The following is a 21,638-nucleotide window of genomic DNA, read 5'->3' as shown; positions in this document are numbered from 1 at the left end:
CCTTGCCACTCAGGATTTTGAACATGCATGCACATATGCCAATGCGTGAGCTTTAAGCTGCTGAGTCTGGAACTTGAACAGCTGTCAGTTGCATGGGAGTCCAGTACCTTTGACCACTATGCCACCCACTGGCCCTGAATAACAACCTTTTTTAATGATCTTGAGCCTCCTGGAATGGTGAATTGGTTTCATCCTTTGATGCTCTTTAGTGTCCATAGACTTTTGTGCTTGAGGAGGGATATTCAGGACCATTCATACATTGTTTATATCCAATGTATAATCTTGTAAATCTGTTGAGCAGTATTTCTTTGCACTTACTTAATAGTCCTCTAAATAGTCACATTCTACTTATTCACAAGGTCATGAAAATGTGTATGTTTAACAAAGGGAATTTTCTTAAGGTTTTGATAAAAGTCACAAAACCAATATATCACATTTCCTTACATAGTGCAAAAACATCTGTACACTATAACATTTACATCATCCTAGGATTTCAGAAGGTTTAGCAGACCCTAAAGAGAAAAAGGCTCAATGAGGTTTGTAAGTTCTATGTTGTTCTACAAAGTTGTGCTAGTTATAGTATGGAAAACTTACACCCTGTGTCTCAGGTAGGTAGATATTCTTTTTCTGAAACTCAGTGTCTTCAGGAGAAGCTTTGAACAGATGACCTGAACCTATCTTACTTTTTTGTCATTAAGATAAATGATATAATTGGAATTCTACTTATGTTTTATCATTGACTTATTAGTAGGTTCATATGGAACTTTTATTCCCTGGGAGCTGAGGAAATAGTTAAATACCTTTTTCTTTTTTTGGAGAGGTTTTTTGCTGTAGGGCGTGTGCGCTCGCCAGACAGAGAGAAACAGAGAGACAGAAAGCAAGAAATCACCCCCCAGGGGGGATGGCCACCTGCAGTCCCTTCTCCTCCATTCTCCTCTCGGGATCTTGGGGACGCACGCACACGCGCCTGGTGTGAGTTTTTTCTTTTTCTTTTTTGGAGAGGTTTTCGCTATAGGGCGCGTGCACTCGCCAGACAGACAGACAGAGACATAGAGACAGAAAGCGAGAAATCACCCCCCAGGGGGGATGGTCACACCGCAATCCTTTCTCCTCCATTCTCCTCTCAGGATCTTGGGCACGCACACACACGCACCCGGCGTGAGTTTTAAGCCACCGGGTCCGGGACTCGAACTGCAGTTTACTATGTGGGAGTCCAGCCATTACGCTAACTGCTGGTCCCCTTTAAATACCTTTTTTTGAGGAAAAGTGGGGACACCCAGCTAATTTATCATTTGCAAATGCATTATTGAATTTTCTCTCTCTCTCTTTTTTTTTTAGAGAGAGATTTTTGCTATAGGGTGTGTGTGCTTTCAGAAAGAGAAACAGAAAGCAAGATATCACCCCCAGGGGGTATGGCTACACTGTAACCCCTTCTCCTCCATTCTCCTCTCGGGATTTTGGGCACACACACACACACACGTGCGCCAGCATGAGTTTTAAGCCGCTGGGCCCAGGACTGGAACTGTGGTTGACTATGTGGGAGTCCAGCAACGTGATCATTATACCATCTGCTGGTCCCGAGCTCTTTTCTTTAGTTATTATGGACTGGGTCATCAGAAAAGTCATGACATATTTCTTTTCTTTTTCAAGAATTATTTTATTGAACTTTATTTTATGTATGTATATATTTATTTTAGTTTAACCAGAGAGGAACAGAGTGAGGGAGTGAGAGAGAGAGAAAGAGAGGGAAAGTGAGAAAGCAAGCTGCCAGGTTTGGGATTCAAACTGTGGTTGGCCATGTGGGAGTCCAGTGCCCCCAACCATCACGCCACCTGCCAGCCCCCATGATGTATTTCTCTATGCAAAATTGCATCATGGCTTTTCCGACAACCTAATAAAACCACTAGTGGCCATAAATAGTTGGACTCTGCTTGTTCCTTACTATAATATCACAAGAGACCACAGGGGCTGACCACGTTCATGGTACGGCTCTTAATTTAGAAAGGACTGCTAAGCCCACTTACAGGTTGTGAGGACTCGAGCAAGCTCTGAAGTGACCTGAGAGCAGTGTCTGTCCTACGTGAGGGCAAGAACAGCACGCACGCCCATCCCACGTACTGATAAGCAGGCTCCTCAGAACAGGCCCCCTCCGGGAGAGAATGCTGGAGGGCATTACAGAGCAGAAGAAAAGATGAGATAATGGCCTAGCTAAAACCACTCAAGGAAACAATTCTAAGCAGGGCACACTGGCAGGAGTATCTGTAGAGAGTGTTCTGGACTTGCAACGTGAGGCCTTGCAACGCATGTAACCACAGCAAATGTTTCTGTCTTTTCTTTCTCTTTCTGACTTCCTTATTTTATTTGGAGAGGTTTTTGCTATAGGGCATGTGCACTCACCAGGAAGACAGAGAGAGAGAGGGAGACAGAAAGCGAGAAATCACCCCCCAGGGGGGATGGCCATGCCACAATCCTTTCTTCTCCATTCTCCTCTCGGGATCTTGGGCACACACACACACGCGCCTGGCATGAGTTGAAGCCACCAGGTCTGGGACTCGAACCACGGTTGAGTACATGGGAGTCCAACAATATAGCCATTCTCCAACTGCTGATCCCAACTTCCTTCTTTCTTTTTCTTTTTCTCTTATTAGACAGGATCTTGCTCTTTTGCAATCTTCCTGCCTCAGTCTCCCGAGTAGCTGGGGTTACAGGTGTGCACCACGGCACCTGGCTTTTAGGGCAAGCTGGACATCAGACCCAGGCCTCCCATGTGGCCTCAGCCTGTGGAGTAGCAGCATCAGTCAGCATGTGAAACCTACCACAGCTGGTCCACACGGCAGACCTTTATCCACCATGCCAAACAGGTGCTGGGCCTGAAAGGAATAGGAATAGGAATAATAATAGCCATAATAAGTCATCATACGCTGACATCACTCTTCAGTTATCAAAGCATGTCTGCGTGCTTCTCATTTCAGGCTTAATGTAAAAAGAAAATCCAAATTAATTACCAAAGATGGAAAATGACCTTTGAATGTATTGGATGGAAGGGAAAGTCATGATGTATTTTTTCTATGCAAAAATGTGTCATGACTTTTCTGACAACCCAATAGTTGACTTAGAGCATTTAATAAACTTTTATTTTCTGAAGGATTCACATTAGAAATATTTTTTGAGTTTTTGATATAGGACACGTGTGCTCGCCAGAAAGACAGAGAGAGACGGAGAGATAGAAAGTGAGAAATCACCCCCCCAGGGGGGATGGCCACACTGCAATCCCTTCGCCTCCATTCTCCTCTCGGGATCTTGGGCATGTACACACATGTGCCCAGCGTGAGTTCAAGCCACCGGGTCCGGGACTTGAACCGTGGTTGGCCACATGGGAGTTCAACGGCATAGCCTGGGACTTGAACCGTGGTTAGCCACATGGGAGTTCAACGGCATAGCCATTGCGCTAACTGCTGGTCCCAGAAATATTTTTAAATGTTGGTTTCTAATTAGTAAGTTATTAACTGAATGATTCAAAAAGTAGCCCCAAATTTAGGGAAATGCCAATGAAATATAATTTATTCTAATCCCAACCATATCTTTTTTTGATATTGATACATTCTTTTTAAAATTTTTATTTCTTTTTATTTGTATTTCTTTTATACATTCAGTCATGATACTTAGCTTACAAAGTGACTATTCCAACATGTGTACATTTCTCCCCAGTCCAGTTCACCATACTAGAAAGTTATCTTCAATAGATGATAATCCACTTCTCCATCCCATGAATGCCTTGCCACTCTATTTTTCTCCTTAATGTCCTTCCTCAGACTCTACCCCCTCACCCGCCCTCCTCCCACACTGCATCCGGTATTCACAACCATTTACTTAGCTCCTATAACCCTTAAACATTCTGTTTCGGCCAAAGAGTACAGTCACTTGTCATACATCAAGTGGAGACATGGAAAAAGGTATTCCATGCAAATAGGAACGACAACAACAAAAAGCTGGAGTAGTGATACTAACCTCTGACAAGATAGGCTTTAAAACAAACACTGCTGGAAGAGACAGAGAAGGGCACTATATTGTAGTAAAAGGGCTGATCCATCAAGAGGCTATAACGCTAATAAATATCTATGCCCCTAACACAGGAGCACCCAAATATGTGAAGGAAAGACTGTTAGATCTAAAAGGAGAGAGAGACCTCAACACCCCACTATCCCCACCGGACAGATCATCTAGACAAAACATAAGTAAAGAGGTAAAGGATCTAAATGCTACCATAAATCAAATGGACTTAACAGACGTCGATAGAACGTTCCACCTGAAAACCACGAGAGAGATTTCTTTCTCGCACCGTGGAGCCTTTCCAAACAAATCCCAACCGTATCTTGAGAACTGCTTCATAGTTCAAGTACATTCTTCCCTGGAGAACACAGAAAAGTACTTTTAGACTCATCCCATGATCTAACTTTGGCTTTATGTGCCATTGGATGTTTACTCCCTCGCTCCTGGTCTGTGAGTCATTGGAAATCTTTTTAAAATCATCCAGAAGATGAATAAGCACTGTGACACCCAAACCCATTCCAGTGCTATCCTGTGTCAAGTGTATGGGATGCAGGTTTAAAAAGGTGTCTCTGTGATAATTTTTACCTTAAATATCCTATCAGTCCCATGTCTTTTTTCCCCCAGAAGACAGAAAAGTTAGTCTATTTATTTATCTAATAAATCCATACATAACTCCTACAGATGCTCTTACTTTTTAAGCAACACGAGAGATGAAAATGTATGCCTCCAATAAGTCTCAGGCATTTTGGGGACCAGCAGTTAGTGTAATGGCTATGTTGCTGGACTCCCACGTAGTCGACCGCGGTTCACGTCCCGGACCCGGTGGCTTAAAACTCACGCCGGGCGCGTGTGCGTGCGTGCCCAAGATCCTGAGAGGAGAATGGAGGAGAAGGGATTGCGGCATGACCATCCCCCCTGGGGGGTGATTTCTCTCTTTCTGTCTCTCTGTCTCTCTCTCTCTGTCTGGCGAGCGCACGCGCCCTATAGCAAAAACCTCTCCAAAAAGAAAAGGAAAAAAAAAGTCTCAGGCATTTTGCTAGAAATAACCTTAAATAGTGCAACCAGTCTTCTCCCCATGAGTCAGCAAGTGGGTCAGGAGCTAAGCGCAGGCGCGGGAACCTACGTCTTAATACGTGCCTTTCAAGGACAGCAGAGGAGAATTTCTTCCCATGTGTAGAAACCATGGATCATTCCCCTCCCCTTTTTTTCTTTACATTTATTTATCTTTATCGTTATTCTTCAGTTTGCTACAGGGCACGTCCACTCACTAGAGAGAGACAGAGAAACAGACAGACAGAAGGCGAGAAAGCCAGCCTCCAGGTCCAGGACTCGAGCTGCAGTCCCCCATGTGGGAGCCCAGCACCTTAACCACCACACCACCTGCTGGCCCCCATGGATCTCCTTTTTAGAGTTCATGCTTAGTTTGCAAATCAGTAAAGCAAGGCCCAGAAGATGAGTGAGTCACTCAGGACCTCAGAGCTCAGGAGTGGGGGAGCTGGGCTATGAGCCCACCTCCCATGACTCCTAGTACAGGGCCTTTCCAGGATTCCATGCTGCTCCTGGTGCGCTTGTAAAATGGTACTGTCATGCAGGAAGTCTCAAGTCGGTTGGGGCTGCAGCCCATGTGGGCACCCTTGACATCAGCATCACTCTTTGCCTTACGCAGTTCAGAAGTGTCAACGTCATCTTGACATAATTCTAAGCATTATATTAAACTTAATGTTTATAAACATTCTTCTAAAAGATGCAATAACTTTATAGACTGGCCCTGTAGTGCACTGGTTAGGTGTTGCACAGAGAAAGCCAAATCTCACGGACCAGGCTGAATAGGGTTCGAGTCCCAGTCCAGTTGGTTTGAAAGCACATTGCACATGAGTGCAGGTGCCCAGGCTCCTGGCAGGATGGAGAACTGAGGAAAAAGGACTGTGGCATGAGCAGGCCCCACTGGGCAATGTTCTCTCTCAGGCGTGCCCTCTGTCATAATTTTTTTTTTTTTGAGAGAGAGACTTTTGCTATAGGGCATTTGTGCTCACCAGAGAAACAGAGAGACAGAAAGTGAGAAATCACCCCCCACTCCCCAGGAGGGGCTGGCCACGCCGCAATCCCTTCTCCTCCATTCTTCTCTCAGGATCTTGGGCACGCACGCACACGCGCCCGGTGTGAGTTTTCAGCTGCCGGGTCAGGGACTCAAACCATGGTCGACTACGTGGAAGCCCAACGTCCATTACACCATCTACTGATCCTCTATTCTTTTTTAATTAAAAAAAAAAAATTCATCTTAAGTATATCCAGTAATCCCAGGTTAATACAATTGATTTCTTCACCTTTGGTGGAGAGAGGGACAGGAGAGCATAGCACAGTCAGGACAAACTCATGCATAAAAAATATTCTTCTCGCAGTGTTAAAAGCAGAACAGCCGGGGAGCAGGGCTGCTCCTGACTCTGGCCCTCTGCCCATCTGCTTCGGCATATGTTTCCAGGCTTGTGCCGTATTACCTCAGCCATGAGCTATTTTTTTCCAAGGAAGCTGAAACAAATTGGAAAGGAAAAGAGTCCAGCTGTCCAAAGCGGACTCTCACAGGCATTCAGTGCGTGCTGTGCACATGAGAGGTTGGCCTTTCAGCTCCGGAAGAGAGGCGTCAATAGGCGCCAGCTGTGTGTCTCCAGCGCAGCGGCTCCCTGCCGTCGTCCCGTGGTTACCAGCACTGCAGTGAATGTGCGGGTCTCAACACGGCAGTGCTTCCCCACCTTCACTGCCCATAGCCGTCACCTCGGGAGCGTTACAAAATACATGTTATAAATATTTGGTCAATGCCCCATGTATTCTGGCTTTATTGGTTTGAGGAATGAGCAGAACATTATGTTTAAAAACTCTGCTAAGTGGAGGCCAGCAGATGGTGTAGCAGTTATGTCACTGGATTCCCACATGGCTGACCTGGACCTGGTGGCTTGAAAAGCATGCTGGGTGCATGTGCATGTATGCCAAAGGAGAAGGGACTGGGGTGTGGCCAGCCCCCGCCCCCCAGGGGGTGCGATTTCTCACTTTGCTTCTCTCTGTCTCCAGCGAGGGTATGTACTCTTATGACCAAAAAACTAAAACAAAATCACTTAGAGATGCAGAGGTTTTTTTCTTTTCCTTCTTCTTCTTTTTTTTTTTTTTAAGAGGTTTTGCCTTAGGGCATGTGCACTCACCAGAGAGACACAGGAAGTGAGAAATCACCCTCCAGGTGGATGTCCACACCCAGTTCCTTCTCTATTCTCCTCTTGGAATTTTGGGCATGCATACACACGTGCCTGGCATGATTTCAAGCCACTGGGTCTGGGACTTGAACTGTGGTCAGCCATGTGGGAGTCCAGCACCTTAACCACCACACCACCTATTGGTCTCACTGCTAAGTTATTTTAATGTGCAAAAAAGTTTGAAAACCACTGCTTTGTTAGTAACTATAACAACAGTAACTAAATCCCGGTAATCTAAAAGTGAATCTGATCCAACTCCATTCATTAGAGACTCAAGATTTATTCTGGTTCAAAACCAGGCTTTGGGCCAGCCCTGCAGTGCAGCAGTTCAGCACTGCACAGAAGCCAGGGCCCACATGAACGACTGTGACTCGAACTCCAGCTCTGGATGGCGGTCACATGCAGGGCCAGTGCACAGATCCTGAGGATCCTGACGGGGTGGAGAATTGGAGGAAAAAGGACCATGACGTGATCAGGCCCCACTGCTGAAGATCTCTCTCTCTCTCTCTCCCCCTCCCTTCCTCTTCCCTCTCATGTACAAACACATGACCTCTGGGATTATGTTCTCCTTTCCGGATCTTGAGCACGCACACACACACTCCCGGCCTGAATTTCAAGCCACCGTGTCTGGGACTCAAACTGCAGTTGACTACATGGCAGTCCAGTGACATAACCATTATGCCATCTGCTGGTCGCCCCAAATTTAGACTTTTAACTGAAGTGGTGGAGTCTTTGAGGATCTGCCACTCTGATTTGGTCCTTGACCTGGTAGTACTCCTTAGTTTGGAAGAACCATCCTTAGCAGAAAAGACCCCATTTAAGACCTGAAGGGACCCACCTATCCTGTACACTCAATCAGAACTCTTCTCTGTTGATATGAACTTGTGTGGGAGGGTAATGCCCCTTGACATTTGCCAGCTTGGTTCTGTTACCTGGAATCTTACCCCTACCTGTTCTCCTTTACAACTGCCCCCCCCACACACACACACAAACACACATACAAGAGATTTCAAAAAGTTTGTGGGAAAAATAGAATTTAAATAGAAATTTATTTTGGTGCAAAAACGTTGAAATCCATGTGTATAGGTTTTTTTTTTTTAGTAATTTGCATTTCCATGAACTTCCTCTTCCCCCATATATACATGCACGAATACACACATTACTTTGCAAATGCCCTGTAAGTCCCTCTTTTATGGTTGTGAACATAAGTGTGGTCTTTCAAAAGAGATAGAGTGATATTTTATGAGTTTTTTGATAGGATGCTCTTATCTTTTCCAGGAAAAACAGAAGCCTATTTGGAAGCCATCAGAAAAAATATTGAATGGTTGAAGAAACATGACAAAAAAGGAAATAAAGAAGGTAGGGGTTTGGTGGGGTTATGCAATGCAACCTTCACTCACTTGTCAGAATCTCTCTCCATACAAAGATCCCCATAATCAGGCTGACTGAGCTGAAATTGCTCTTCAGAGCCCAAAAGCCTCCAGTCACCTCTCAGCTGCAGAGGGAACTTTCCATTTCTTTCTATTATCCAAGTCAGCCTTTCAAGCAAAGCATTCTTTTATATTTTATTAAAATTGTCAAGCAAAAATAGCGTATAGAATGAATCTCTGCGTGTCCACTCATCTTCAGTAATTATCAGTTATTTGCCAATCTTATTTTACATATTTATCTCCCCTTTCTTGGAGTGTTTCGTTTTCTTTCTCTTTCCCCTTAGTTTTGCCATAGAGTGCATGTACTCATTAGAGAGGCCACCGCCCTCCCTCCTCAGACCCCACGTCTTAATCCTTCTTCCTCCATTTGTTCTCCTCTTGGGATCCCGTGCACACACGCCCAGGTGCATGGCGTGATCTCCAAAGCCTCCAGCTCTGGGACTCAAATTGCACAATCAGTCATAATGGGATCTAGGGCCACCTCCACGCCACCTGCTGGCTCACTTGGAGGTTTTCTGGTTTTTTGTTTTTGAGAGGTTTTTTGCTATAGGGTGCTTACGCTCACCAGAAAGACAGAGAGACAGAAAGCGAGAAATCACGCCCCGGGGGGATGGCCATGCCGTGATCCCTTCTCCTCCATTCTTTCGGGGTCTTGGCTGCACACACACATGTGCCCAGCATGAGTTTAAGCCACAGGATCTGGAACTTGAACCGCAGTTGACTACATGGGAATCCAGCGACATAGTCGTTATGCCAACTGCTGGTCCCCCACTTGGAGTATTTTAATTGAGGCATTTTCTGAGCACTTACTAGGTACACCCTGCAGTCATAAAAGCAGTCACTGACTTACATAAATAAAACACAGAACCAGGCTCTTTCTGTGCCCAAGATGGGAAGGACGATGTGAGGCAGCCTCCCCAAGGAGCTCACCGTAGTGATGTGGTCAGGCCTGCTCAGGACTGCCATAGACCAGCGTGGAAGCGCCAAGGATGCAAGAGGAGGGGCGGATCCTCTTACCAGGATGAGCCAGTGGGAGAAAGGGCCTCAGGAAAGCTATTGCTGGGAAGGTAAGGGAGGACCTGCGCAGTGAAGAGAGGTGGAGGCAGAGGGAAACCACGAGCCAGGTCATACAGGGACAAACGAGAGGCGTGCGTTCTGGGAACTGGAGCGTTCACGTCCCTGGGAACACTAGGCCTCTGCGGGAGGAGCACAGCCAGGGCAGGGAAGTGGGCAGCAGCCAGGCCAGGAAGACACTCATGGGCCCTGCAAAAAAACGTTGGTTTTGGCCAGAGGGGCCCTACATTGAGACCTAATTAGGTCACAAACTGAGAAATCCATCTGGAGCAGCATGGTTACACATTAAAGAAAAATAAGACCCTGGAAGGCAGGCGAGGGGTAAGAAAGCAAGATCTGGAGCAGAAATAATGGGGCTTAAACCAAGGCTAGGCAGAGGAAAGAGGGAGGAGCTCAAGAGGGACATGGAGAGGGAAGATTCCAGAATGCTGCCCAGTGTCTGCCCAAGGCGGTTGCAAAGTGACACTTTAAGTGAGATGAGTAATGTCTCTTGAACTTTTTTTTTTTAAGGGATCAGGTGATCTTGACTTCTCTGATGTAGGCAGCCCTGATCCCAAGCCGTTTTCAGGGTTATTCTTTTTTTCTTTTTCTTTTTTTTTGAGAGTTTTTTTCATGCTATAGGACACGTGTACTCTCCAGAAAGACAGAGAGATACAGAGAGACAGAAAGTGAGAAATCATCCCCCGGGGGGGGATGGCCACATCACAATCCCTTCTCCTTCATTCTCCTCTCGGGATCTTGGGCACGCACGCACATGCACCTGGTGTGAGTTTAAGCCACCGGGTCCGGGACTCGAACCGCGGTTGACTACATGGGAGTCCAGCGACATAGCCATTACACTAACTGCTGGTCCCTCGAGCTTACTTTTTTTTTTAAGAATTATTTTATATTAACTGTATTTTAGGTTGACCAGAGAGGGACAGAGCAAGAGAGAAAGAGAAAAAAGTAAGAAAGCAAGCTGCCCGGTCTGGAACTTGAACTGCAGTCAGCCATGTGGGAGTCCAGCATCCTTAACTACCACGCCACCTGCCGGTCCCTATTTATTTCTTTTCATGAGAGAGAAGGGTAGGTGAAGAGCCCCGACAGGGTCCCGCCATGCCACATCCTCCCCCGGCCCTCCAGCCAGCCAGTATCACAGACGCAGCGGGTATGTCAGGTCCACCCAGGAGCTGAACCCCAGGCTTCCCTAAGCAGCTGCAATATGACACGGCAGTGCCCTAGCACCTCATCACCATGGCTGTACCATCTCCCAAACGTAGAAGTGCATTCAAATCACCTGGGGAAGCTTCTCAAGGTCCCAAGGCCCACGGCCACTATAGCACCACTAAATTGGAAACTCTGGGTGCCCCGGCCCAAGGCAAAGAGATAAGGTACCCTGGGGAGAAGGGCTGTGGATTGAAAAAGGACAGATCAGACAAAGGTGGGGGTCAGGCAGACCCGGTGTCTGCTGAAGAAGGCTGTGGGCCGAAGCCGTTCTGTGATCATTCGTTTTTTAGGGGAGGCAGAGCCCGGAGCTTCAGCTGTGGAGCACCTCATGGTTCTAAACAAGCCTCTCCTGGCCTTTTCTGGCTGCCACTCAGGTTACTGCTAGTTTCTGTCGGGCCCAGTCAGACAACTGGATCCAATCCCATTCATATCGAGCAGTAGAGGATGCCTTTATTTAGAGCTTTTGCATGCTCAGCGTAAGCACGGAGGCTGTATCCCTCGAAGACGCTCCCTGCACCTGGGGACAGGACCTTGATGGCTGCACCATGCAGTCAAGTCTGCAAAGTGCTGGGAGGCGCAGGGGGAGGAGGAGGGACTGTCAGCACCCTTAGCCTGTGATCAGAGTTGAGTGTCGACAGGTATTCATATGTATGTACTCTTAGGTTCCAACTGAATTCTCAGGCTATCAGTTACGTGAACATTCACGTAAATCATAGTCCATCAAATCTGTCATGGATTGAAGGTTTGCCATTATTTTAATACAACTAAGGGGGTAAAAGTGTAGCCAACTAAATTACAGCAGGCCATCAGCTACTGCAAAGACTTAAAAAAATGTTTATTAGAAAATCAATGTGATAATGGGTGCCAGGATGCATTCTAAAACCAATGGCAGTTATACGGTGCATCAGTTGTGAGTGTTTATGTTATTGCTTTCACTGAGTAGTACATGAATCAGACCCTGGTCATAACCGGCCACATCCTGCAATTCCGTCTTGCTATTCCAGAAATGACCATCGCAATAAAACGCAGAACTCTGGGGCTTCCGTATGGAAGGCTCATTTAGCAAAATTTCAGCATCATAATGCTTAGGTGGGGGCTCCCTTTTGTCTCCAGGAGGTGAAGACAATATTGAATATATTCTTTTTTTTTAATTAAAAAAATTTTTAGAGATTTTTGCCTTAGGGCACGTGTGCTCACCATTTAGAGAGAGAGAGACAGAGGCAATGAGAGAGAAAGTGAGAAGTCACTCTGCAGGTGGAATGGCCACGCCACAATCCCTTCTCCATTCTCCTTCCAGGATTTTGGGTGCATGTGTGCGTGCGTGCACACACACACACACACACACACACACACACACACAGCTTGGGTTTTGAGCCATTGGGTCTGGGACTCAAACCATGGTCAGCTATATGAGAGTCCAGTGACATAACCGCTATGCAATTTAGTCTTTGTTTTGAGAGGTTTTTACTATAGGGCACGTTCGCTGGTCAGAAAGACAGAGACAGACAGAGAGAGAGAAAGCGAGAAATCACCCCCCAGGGGGGATGGCCACACCACAATCCCTTCTCCTCTATTCTCCTCTCGGGATTTTGGGCACGCACGCACACACACCCAGCGTGAGTTTAAGCCACCAGGTCTGGGACTCATGGGAGTCGCGGTCGACTACATGGTAGTCCAACGTCATAACCATTCACCAACTGCTGGTCCCATACACCATGTGGTCTTTTAAAGAGAGAAGATCTGGATCTGAGTGCCTGCAGCAGCTGCAGTAGTGAGAGCAGGAAGATTTACTATTAAATCTTTTTCTTTCTTTCTAATTTTGCCAGAGGGCACCTGTGCTAGCCAGAGAGCTGGAGGGGGAAAGGGGAAGAAAGCACTCTCCATGGAGAGCAGTCACGCTGCAATCCCTTCTCCAGTTCTCCATCCAGCTGGGATTTGGGGCATGCATGCCATTGGGTCTGGGGCTTTAACCGTGAGGTCAGCCAAAGGAGATCCAACTGCCTTAACCCCTACACCACAGACCTAGCCCGATCTGAACTTTTTAAAAGAGATTTTTCTATAGGGTATGAGCACTTGCCAGAGACACAGAGAGAGATAGAAAGAGAGAGAGAAATCACCCCCCTTCCTCAGGGGATGGCTACACCACAATCTCTTTTCTACTCTTCTCCAGGGAATTGGGGTAAACATGTACACACGCCCTGCATGAGTTTCAAGCTGCCAGGTCCAGGCCTCGAACTATAGCTAGCCGGCCCTTTAACCAATACACCACCTGCTGGTCCCTGCCAATTTGACCTTTCCTAACCTCTACCAATGCCCTTTGTTTGGTAGGGGCCTTGGTGACCTGAATTGACTCCGCAGACCCAGAAATGGGAGGGCACATGAAGTGATAGTGAGAATGAGGATAACAATCTTTTTTATTTTTATTTTTTGGAGAGATTTGTGCTATAGGGCACGTGCACTCGCCAGAGAGACAGAGAGACAGAAAGACAGAAAGCAAGATATCACCCCCCCAGGGGGGATGGCCACACCGCAATCCCTTCTCCTCCATTCTCCTCTCGGGATCTTGGGCACACATGCACATGTGCCCGGCGTGAGTTTAAGCCACCAGGTCCAGGATGCGAACCGTGGTCGACTACATGGGAGTCCAGCGACATAACCATTACATTAACTGCTGGTCCCATGATGATAACAATCTTATGCAATCCTTTTTTAAAATATGCTTAGGGGACCAGTAGGTGGCATGGTGATCAAGGTGCTGGACATTCTCACATGGCCAACCATGGTTCAAGTCCCAGACCTGGTGGCTTGCTTTCTCACTTCCCCACTCTCTCTGTGTGTCTGTCTCTCTAGTCAAATTAAAATAAATGAATGAATAAATAAAGCTAAATAAATTTTTAAAAATGTGCTTATAGGGGCCAGCAGATGGTGTGGTGGTTAAAGGCCTTGGACTCCCAGGGAGGGCTGGCAGGTGGCAGGGTGGTTAAGGGCGTTGGACTCCCACGTGGCCTACCACAGTTCAAGTCCCGGACCTGGCAGCTTGCTTTCTTTCTCCTCCTCTCCCCTTCTACCCCTCACACTTTGTCTCTCTCTGGTCAAACTGAAATAAATAAATTTAAATATAATAATTATAAAAAATAATAATAATAAAGGTCTTGGGCTCCCACATGACCGACTACATTTCGAGTCCTGGACCCGGCAGCTTGCTTTCTCACTTTCTCTCTCTCTCTCTGTCCCTTCCTAGTCAAATTAAAATAAATTAATGAATACAGTTGAATAAAATAATTCTTTTTAAAAATGTGCTTATAAAAAAGTGAATCACAGCCCTATCTCTCTTGAGCCTTACAAACTTAAAAATCTCTTTTAAAGTGAACTAGAGAACCAGCAGGTGGCATGGTGGTTGGGATACTGGACTCCCTTATGGCTGATCCCAGTTCGAGTTCCAGACCTGGCAGCTTGCTTTCTCAATTTCCTTCTCTCTCCGTTTCTGGTGAATTAAAATAACGATGATACTAAATAAAAGTATATAAATAATTATTTAAGAGACCAGCAGATGGCATAATGGCTATGTCGCTGAACTCCCATGTAGTTGACAGCGATTTGAGTCCTAGACCCGGTGGCTTAAACTCATACTGGGCACATGTGCATGCGTGTCCAAGATCCCAAGAGGAGAATGGAGGAGAAGGAATTATGGCATGGCCATCCCCTCCCCCGGGGGGTGATTTCTTGCTTTTTACCTCTCTGTCTCTCTCTGCCTTTCTGGTGAGCGCACATGCCCTATAGCAAAAACCTCTCCAAAAAAAAAGATTATTCTTTTTAAAAACTAAGAAAATGGGGAACCAGCAGTTAGAGCAATGGCTATGTCACTGGACTCCCATGTAGTCGACCGCGGTTCACGTCCCGGACCTGGTGGCTTAAAACTCACGCCGGGTGCTTGCGCATGCGTGCCCAAGATCCCAAGAGGAGACAGGATTGCGGCGTGACCATCCCCCGGGGGGGGGGTGATTGCTCGCTTTCTGTCTCTATGTCTCTCTCTGTCTGTCTGGTGAGCACACGCACCCTATAGCGAAAACCTCTCCAATAAATAAATAAGAAAATGAGCTAGATAGCTTGCTGCTTGTCTACTCCCTCTGGCAGCTAGGGCAGGGCTGGGGTTAGCCTCTGAGACCTGCCCTCTGCACGGGGCTGGTTTTCCCACTATGCACAGTGACAACCACATCACAAAAATGCAATTCTTCTCTTTAAAAAGAAGGCAAAATATTCCCCTGTTTATCTCTTCAAATCACCCAGGCCCCTTGCCATCTGCCTTTGGGAATCTGCCTGGTAGTCCGTTAAAGATGTTGACCCTGCAGACAAGCCCAGAGCCCGTAGTAGTGAGCTGGCCGTGAGCAGCAGGCGCCTCTTCATGCCTTCCGAGACAGGAATCAAACAGGAGACATCAAACATAGCAAAAACGAGCCTGCGTGGCACACGGGTTTGTGCCTGTGAGATGCTTATGTTCAGTACTTGAAGGCAATGGAGTGATCAAAGCTGTGACCACAGGCGGAGCTGGGTTCAGAACCTGACTCCAGCACCACCTGGGCAAGCAACTTAACCCCTGTCCTGTTGCTTCCTCTCTGAAACAGGAATATGCGGGCTTACCTCATAGGGCTTGTGAAGGGCAATTACAGCGACGGTTGTGGAGTGCTCAGGGCTGGGAATCCTCTCTTTAAACCCTCATGGTCAGTTCCTAGCTGGAGGCCAGTGCCTTGCTGGCTGGAGAAGAAATAAGCTGAGCCTCAGCCCACCTGATAGAGTAAACAGGTGGGGCTTGTAGAGAGGTCCTCAGGCTTCCTTTCCTTTCACCCAGGGGCTTAAAGATACACTGAGTACAGCAGGTGGTATGGTGGTTAGGGTGCTAGACTGTCATGCAGCCTATGGTTCCAGTGCCAGACCCAGCAACTTGAAAATCATACCAGGTGCATGTGCATGTGTGCTCAAAACCTCCAGAGGAGACTGGGGAAGAGGTTGCAGTGCGGCTATCCCCCTGGGGGGTGATTTCTCACGATCCTTCTCTCTGTTTCTCTCCAGTGAGCACACATGCCCTATGGCCAAGAAAAAAAATGGCGCGACCTGGATTCAGATTACACTGAGGCTCAATGAGGGTGGACGTGGATGGGTCTTTTACAGGCCTACTCCGCTCTCCCCTTTTACAAACTGAAACAAGGCAGAATTCTTGCCTTTTAAGAATTATTTATTTTATTTACATATTTTTGCAATTTGCTGTACAGCACATGCACTCACCAGAGAGAGACAGAAAGAGAGAAGTGAGAAAGTAAGCTACCAGGTTTGAGACTCAAACTGTGCTAGGCCATGTGGGAGTCTAGTACCTTAATTACCATGCCACCAGCTGGCCCTTTTATTGGGGGGGGGGGATAGGGTGTGTGCACTCGCTGGAGAGAGACAGAGAGAGGGAAAGTAAGAGATCACCCCCGCAGAAGGGAGGGCCACAGTGCAGTCCCTTCTCCATTCTCCTCAGGATTTGGGGCATGCATGCACGGTGTGATTTGAGCTTCCAGGTCCCAGAATTGAACTGCAATCAACCATGTGGGAGTTCAGTACATTAACGACCATGACACCAGCTGGCCTCCAGAGATTTTTTTTTTTCTTTTCCCCTAACTGAAGAATAAAGAAAGAAAGAAAGAAAGAAAGAAAGAAAGAAAGAAAGAAAGAAAGAAAGAAAGAAAATTTGCCTTTTTTAAGCCTTCAGAAAAATTCCATATGTGGTCTCATTACGTTGAAATCTATTTTTGGTGGATGGTTTGATGATTTATATAGGTTTTGTTAAGACAATAATGATAAAGAGGTTATAGTTTGGTTTTTGCTCTATGTATACAATTCAGACAGCATGAAACAATCCAGATTTTTTTTTTTTTTTTTTAGAGAGAGATTTTTGCTATAGGGCGTGTGTGCTTGCCGGAGAGACAGAAAGCGAGAAATCCCCCAGGGGGATGGCCATGCCTCAACCCCTTCTCCTCCATTCTCCTCTCGGGATCGTAGGCACGCATACACGCACCCGGTGTGAGGTTTTTAAGTCACCAGGTCTGAGACTCAAACCGTGATTGACCACATGGGAGTCCAGCAACATAACCATTAAGCCATTATTAAGATAATTCTTAATTCGAAGGGAAAAACAGTGAGTTGCCCTATCAAATAGGGACTTCACCTGGCATAAGCAATTCAGAGTCAGAACACCTGGTTCTGGTCCTAACTTTTCCTACCTGGGTGACCTTGAGTAAGGCACTTCAGGATCTTGTTACCCCAAATGTAGTCTGTGGAGCAATAGCATTGCCATCTCCTCAGAGCTTGTATAAAATGTAAAACTGAGCGGCAGGTGTATGGTAGTTAATGTGCTGGACTCCCCTGTGGTCGACCAGAGTTCGAGTCCCCAGACCTGGTGCTTGCTTTCTCACTTTCTCTCTCTCTGTCTCTCTCTGGTGAATTACAAACATAATAATTGATAAATAATTCTTTTAAGAAAAAAACAAAAACGTAAAACCAGGGTGCCCACCCCAGGTCACTGAGTAGGTTGCACCTGAAGCTTCCCAAGAGCCCCAGGTGATTGGTGTAAACATTAAAGTTTGCAAAGCCCTGGCTCCTGAGGCTGTTCTTGCTTTGGTCCTCTCCACCCGACCACCTCCCTGGTTGGGATGAGGAGCACACTGGATACGTAAGACATGTAAATATCATTTCGAACTGCGAAGTCCTGCACGAACACCAGGAATTAAAATAATGTCCAGTGTGGAAGGCGGGAATGGCAATGGGGTTATGATACAAAACGCTCCCCGGTTAATGGTGATCACTGTAATGAGACTGGCCTTTGCTCATCGTGGCTCATGATAACGCTGATCATATTTTCCAGAGTATGACCTTTCAAAGATGAGGGACTTCATCAACCAGCAAGCTGATGCCTACGTGGAGAAAGGCATCCTGGATGAAGAGGAAGCCAGAGCCATCAAGCGCATCTACAGCAGCCTGTGAACCTGGCCACCAACTGGGACTCTTACGAGGGTTTCTGAGAACGTAATACAGCTTAAAACACTTCCGTCCTGTGATTAAAGTTTTTTGACCCACGGATCATTAGAACGTGCTGAATTTACAATAGTTAACCCTTTAGAAGTGGTTAAAACATAGCTTCCTTGCCATAAAACTATCTGAAAAGTAAAGTTACATGTAAGCTAAGATCATGTATGTAGAATCGTTATTTCCTTATAGACTTACTTTTTAAAAACAGAATTATTTCATTCTATTTGTTATTATTATTTTTTAATTTGATCAGAGAGAGACAGAGTGAGAGAGAGAAAGGGGAAGAGAGAAGGCAAGCCTCTAGGTCCGGGACTTGAACTGCGGTCACCAATATGGGAATCCAGCACCCTTAACTACCATACCACCTGTCGGCCCCTAGACTTACATTCTATAACCAAAGATATGTTGCTTTGGAAAAGCCTCTAATAGAAAGAACTTGAAACTAGACATTCTTCCCATGGTCTCTTGCACACACTCCCTGAAGAATTAAGGGGGTTCTGTGTTCCGGGCATGCTGGGTATGAAAGCACCTTATAGAATAAGTCTGTTACCTTTCCGGTAGCCCTTCTCTTTGAGGAGCTGAATAAATTCACGTTTCCTTGAGGCCTCGCTAGCTTGAGGTATCTGTAGCTGTTCTGGCTGTTCATTTTAGCTGGCTCTTTGTTAGGCCCAATGGCACAAAAAGGAACCTAAGAAATGGACATAGAATTTGCTGGATGTATTGGCAATTTCCTGGGCCAGCAGGTGGTGCAGAGGTTAAGGCAGACGGATCTCACATGGCTGACTTTGCAGTTTAAGTCCCAGACCCGGTGGCTTGAAAATCACGCTGGGCACATGTCTGTGTGTGCCCCAAATCTAGAGAATAAAATGGAGGAGAAAGGATTATGGCATGGCCATTCTCCCGGTAGGTGATTTCTCACTCCCTCCCCGTCATCTCTGTCTCTGTCTCTCTGGCAACTGCAAGCACCCTACAGCAAAAACTTAAAAAAAAAAAAATCACCCCCCCACTCTTAGCATTTCCTGGTAATGAGTTTTACAAGGAATTTTTATGCACTCTCCAAGAAGACAAACAAGGTCATAAACATGGTATAAAGCAAGATAAAAATCGAAGCCAAATCTCAGTTATCTAAACTGGGTTTGATCCATGCCGAGGCTGCTCAACAGAGGGCAAAGGGTAAGTGAGGGAAATAGAAGCAGAGATAACAACCCTCCCTCCCCTGGGAAACAAAGCTGGCAGAGGAGCTTCCTGGGAAGAAAAGTTAATAACTTCAGGTTCCTGGATTCCTCCCCCTTCTCAGCTACCACCACAATAGCTGCGAGTTCACTTGCAATGCTAACGGTCAACGATCCTGAAGAATGCCTTCAAAATGTATTCTTCAGTGTTATATGAACATTTTTTTCTCTATACTTACTTACTCATAATGCTTTGTGTATTATCTATCAATACTCCAAATGACCTTTTTATAAAAAAATTACTACAGGGAACCTGTACTCACCAGAGAGAGACAGAGAGAGAGAGCACCCCCACACACACCCCGAGGGAGGATGGCTACACCGCTATCCCATCTCTTCTATTTTCATGGGATTTTAGGCACATATGTGCCCGGTGTATTTCTCCAGCCACTGGGTCTGGCACTCAAACCATTCAGTTGGCCCTCTGGGATCCTGCTGCCTTAACCACCATGCTACCCACTGGCCCTCAACTGGCCTTTTAATTATTTTATTTTTTTAAAGAATTATTTTTATTTAACTTTATTTACTTATAATTTGACCAGAGATGTACAGAGTGAAAGAGTGGGGTTGGGGGGAGGGAGTGAAAAAGCAAATTGCCAAGTCTGGGATTCAAACCATGGTCAGCCTTGTCGAAGTCTAGTGTCCTTAACCACCATGCCACCTGCCAGCCCCAGCCTTTTGGTTCTTACATTGCTGTCTTGAATGCCTCTGCCTTTGGCGAGGCCTGAGACACTTACTAGGAAGTGGCAAGATGCTGTTTTTCATAGGTAAGATACCGTTGCTGTTCCTTCCAGTTTTCAGGGAGTTAGAAAGATGAAGGAAGGCCACACACACGCTATGTTCTACAGAAGCCAGTACCACAGGTGAGTGGGGATAAGGGACTTAAAATGCCTTTGCCCTAACAACCCTTAACCACCATCAGTAAGTCACTGTTGTGGGTGTGTGTGTGTGTGTGTGTATGTGTGTGTATGTGTTTTGAAAGATTTTTGCTACAGGACGTGTGTGCTCTCCAGAGAGACAGATCACACCCCAGGAGGGATGACCATGTCGAAATCCCTACTCCTCCATTCTCCTCTCGAGATCTTGGGCACACATGCACAGGCACCCAGCATGAGGTCTAAGCCACTGGGTCCAGGACCTGAACCATGGTTCACTACGTGAGAGTCCAGTGATATAACCATTATGCCACCATTATGCCATTTACTGGTCCCAAGTTACTTTTTTAAAAAGAATTATTTATCTCATTTTAACACTTATTTTTCTTCATTTGCTGTAGGGCATGCATGTTCACCAGAGAGAGAGACAGAGTGAGAAAGCAAGCCACCAGGTCTAGGACTTCAACTGTAGTTGGCCACGTGGGAGTCCAGCACCTTAGCCACTATGCCACCTGCTGGTCCTGTAGTGAGTCACTTTTGCTAACATGACCTACTCTACTGCAGTCTCATCCAGACTTCTACATCTGAAAATGAACTAGCCATGATGAAAGCATCTTATCCATTCACTTTTCTATAATATATCTATTTATGCAGTATGTTTAAAAATATGAAGTTTATTTAGGGGGTTTATTGTTTTCAAAGCACACTGACATTCATTGGCTCTTGCATTAACCAGTGAGGAAACGGTCAAAGAACAAGCCACAGGATATGGTCAAGCTTATGTGGCCAAGAAATGGCAGAGTTGGGTCTACAACCCAGGTACCTTGTCCCTCCATCCACTCCTCACCAACTGTATGCCAGGTAGGGACCAAAGGACTTGGGCCCAGTACAGTTCAAGTTGCTATGCAGAACTCGGAACTTCAGTAACTTAAAGATATGGGGCCAGCAGGTGGCATGGTGATTAAGGTGCTGGGCTCCCACCTGGTTGACCGTGGTTCGATTCCCAAACCTGGAGGCTTACTTTCACACTTTCCCTTTCTCTGTCTCTCTCTGGTCAAGTTACTCAAATAATAAAGACACTTTTTTTTTTTTTTATTATCATCATAATCTTCTTTCTGTTACACTAGATTACATATAACTTTACATTGACTTCCATTGCTTTTTCAAAAGGGAATGCCATGCATGTCAGTCAATACAGAGATATCAATCTCCCTGCTTTATCATTCAATATCTTTTCCATGCTTTTCCCAATAATTATTATTATAATTTTTTTAAACAGTCAATCACTATTTCTCATTTTGCTTATTAAAAAGACTTCACCCATCATGAAATACTTTCCAGACCAGTTCAGTTGAGAATACTATACATGTCATCATCAACAGGTAATAAACCATATCTATTTCTCATTAACATCCTGCCTCTCGATTGTTCACTGCTGTCTTTATCCTCTTCTCTCTCCTTTTTTTTTTT

General features: G+C 45.9%; 1 protein-coding gene across 1 annotated transcript in view; it reads left to right on the top strand.

Moving 5' to 3' along the window:
- The window catches only part of SCG3 (secretogranin III), a 41,685-nt gene extending 23,433 nt beyond the window's left edge, over window positions 1–18,252 (top strand). The window contains exons 11-12 of the mRNA XM_006168750.3: window positions 8,568–8,648; window positions 17,898–18,252. Of these exons, the coding sequence (XP_006168812.1) occupies window positions 8,568–8,648; window positions 17,898–18,016 (200 nt within the window). The 3' untranslated portion in view covers window positions 18,017–18,252. The remainder of the gene's footprint in view (window positions 1–8,567; window positions 8,649–17,897) is intronic.
- Window positions 18,253–21,638: the final 3,386 nt, after the last annotated feature.

Source organism: Tupaia chinensis, unplaced genomic scaffold, assembly GCF_000334495.1.
Source record: "Tupaia chinensis unplaced genomic scaffold, TupChi_1.0 Scaffold146140_1, whole genome shotgun sequence".
NCBI classification, from domain to species: Eukaryota; Metazoa; Chordata; class Mammalia; order Scandentia; family Tupaiidae; genus Tupaia; species Tupaia belangeri.
The sequence above is the reverse complement of the archived record's forward strand: the minus strand, read 5'-3'. Positions and strand labels throughout refer to the sequence as shown.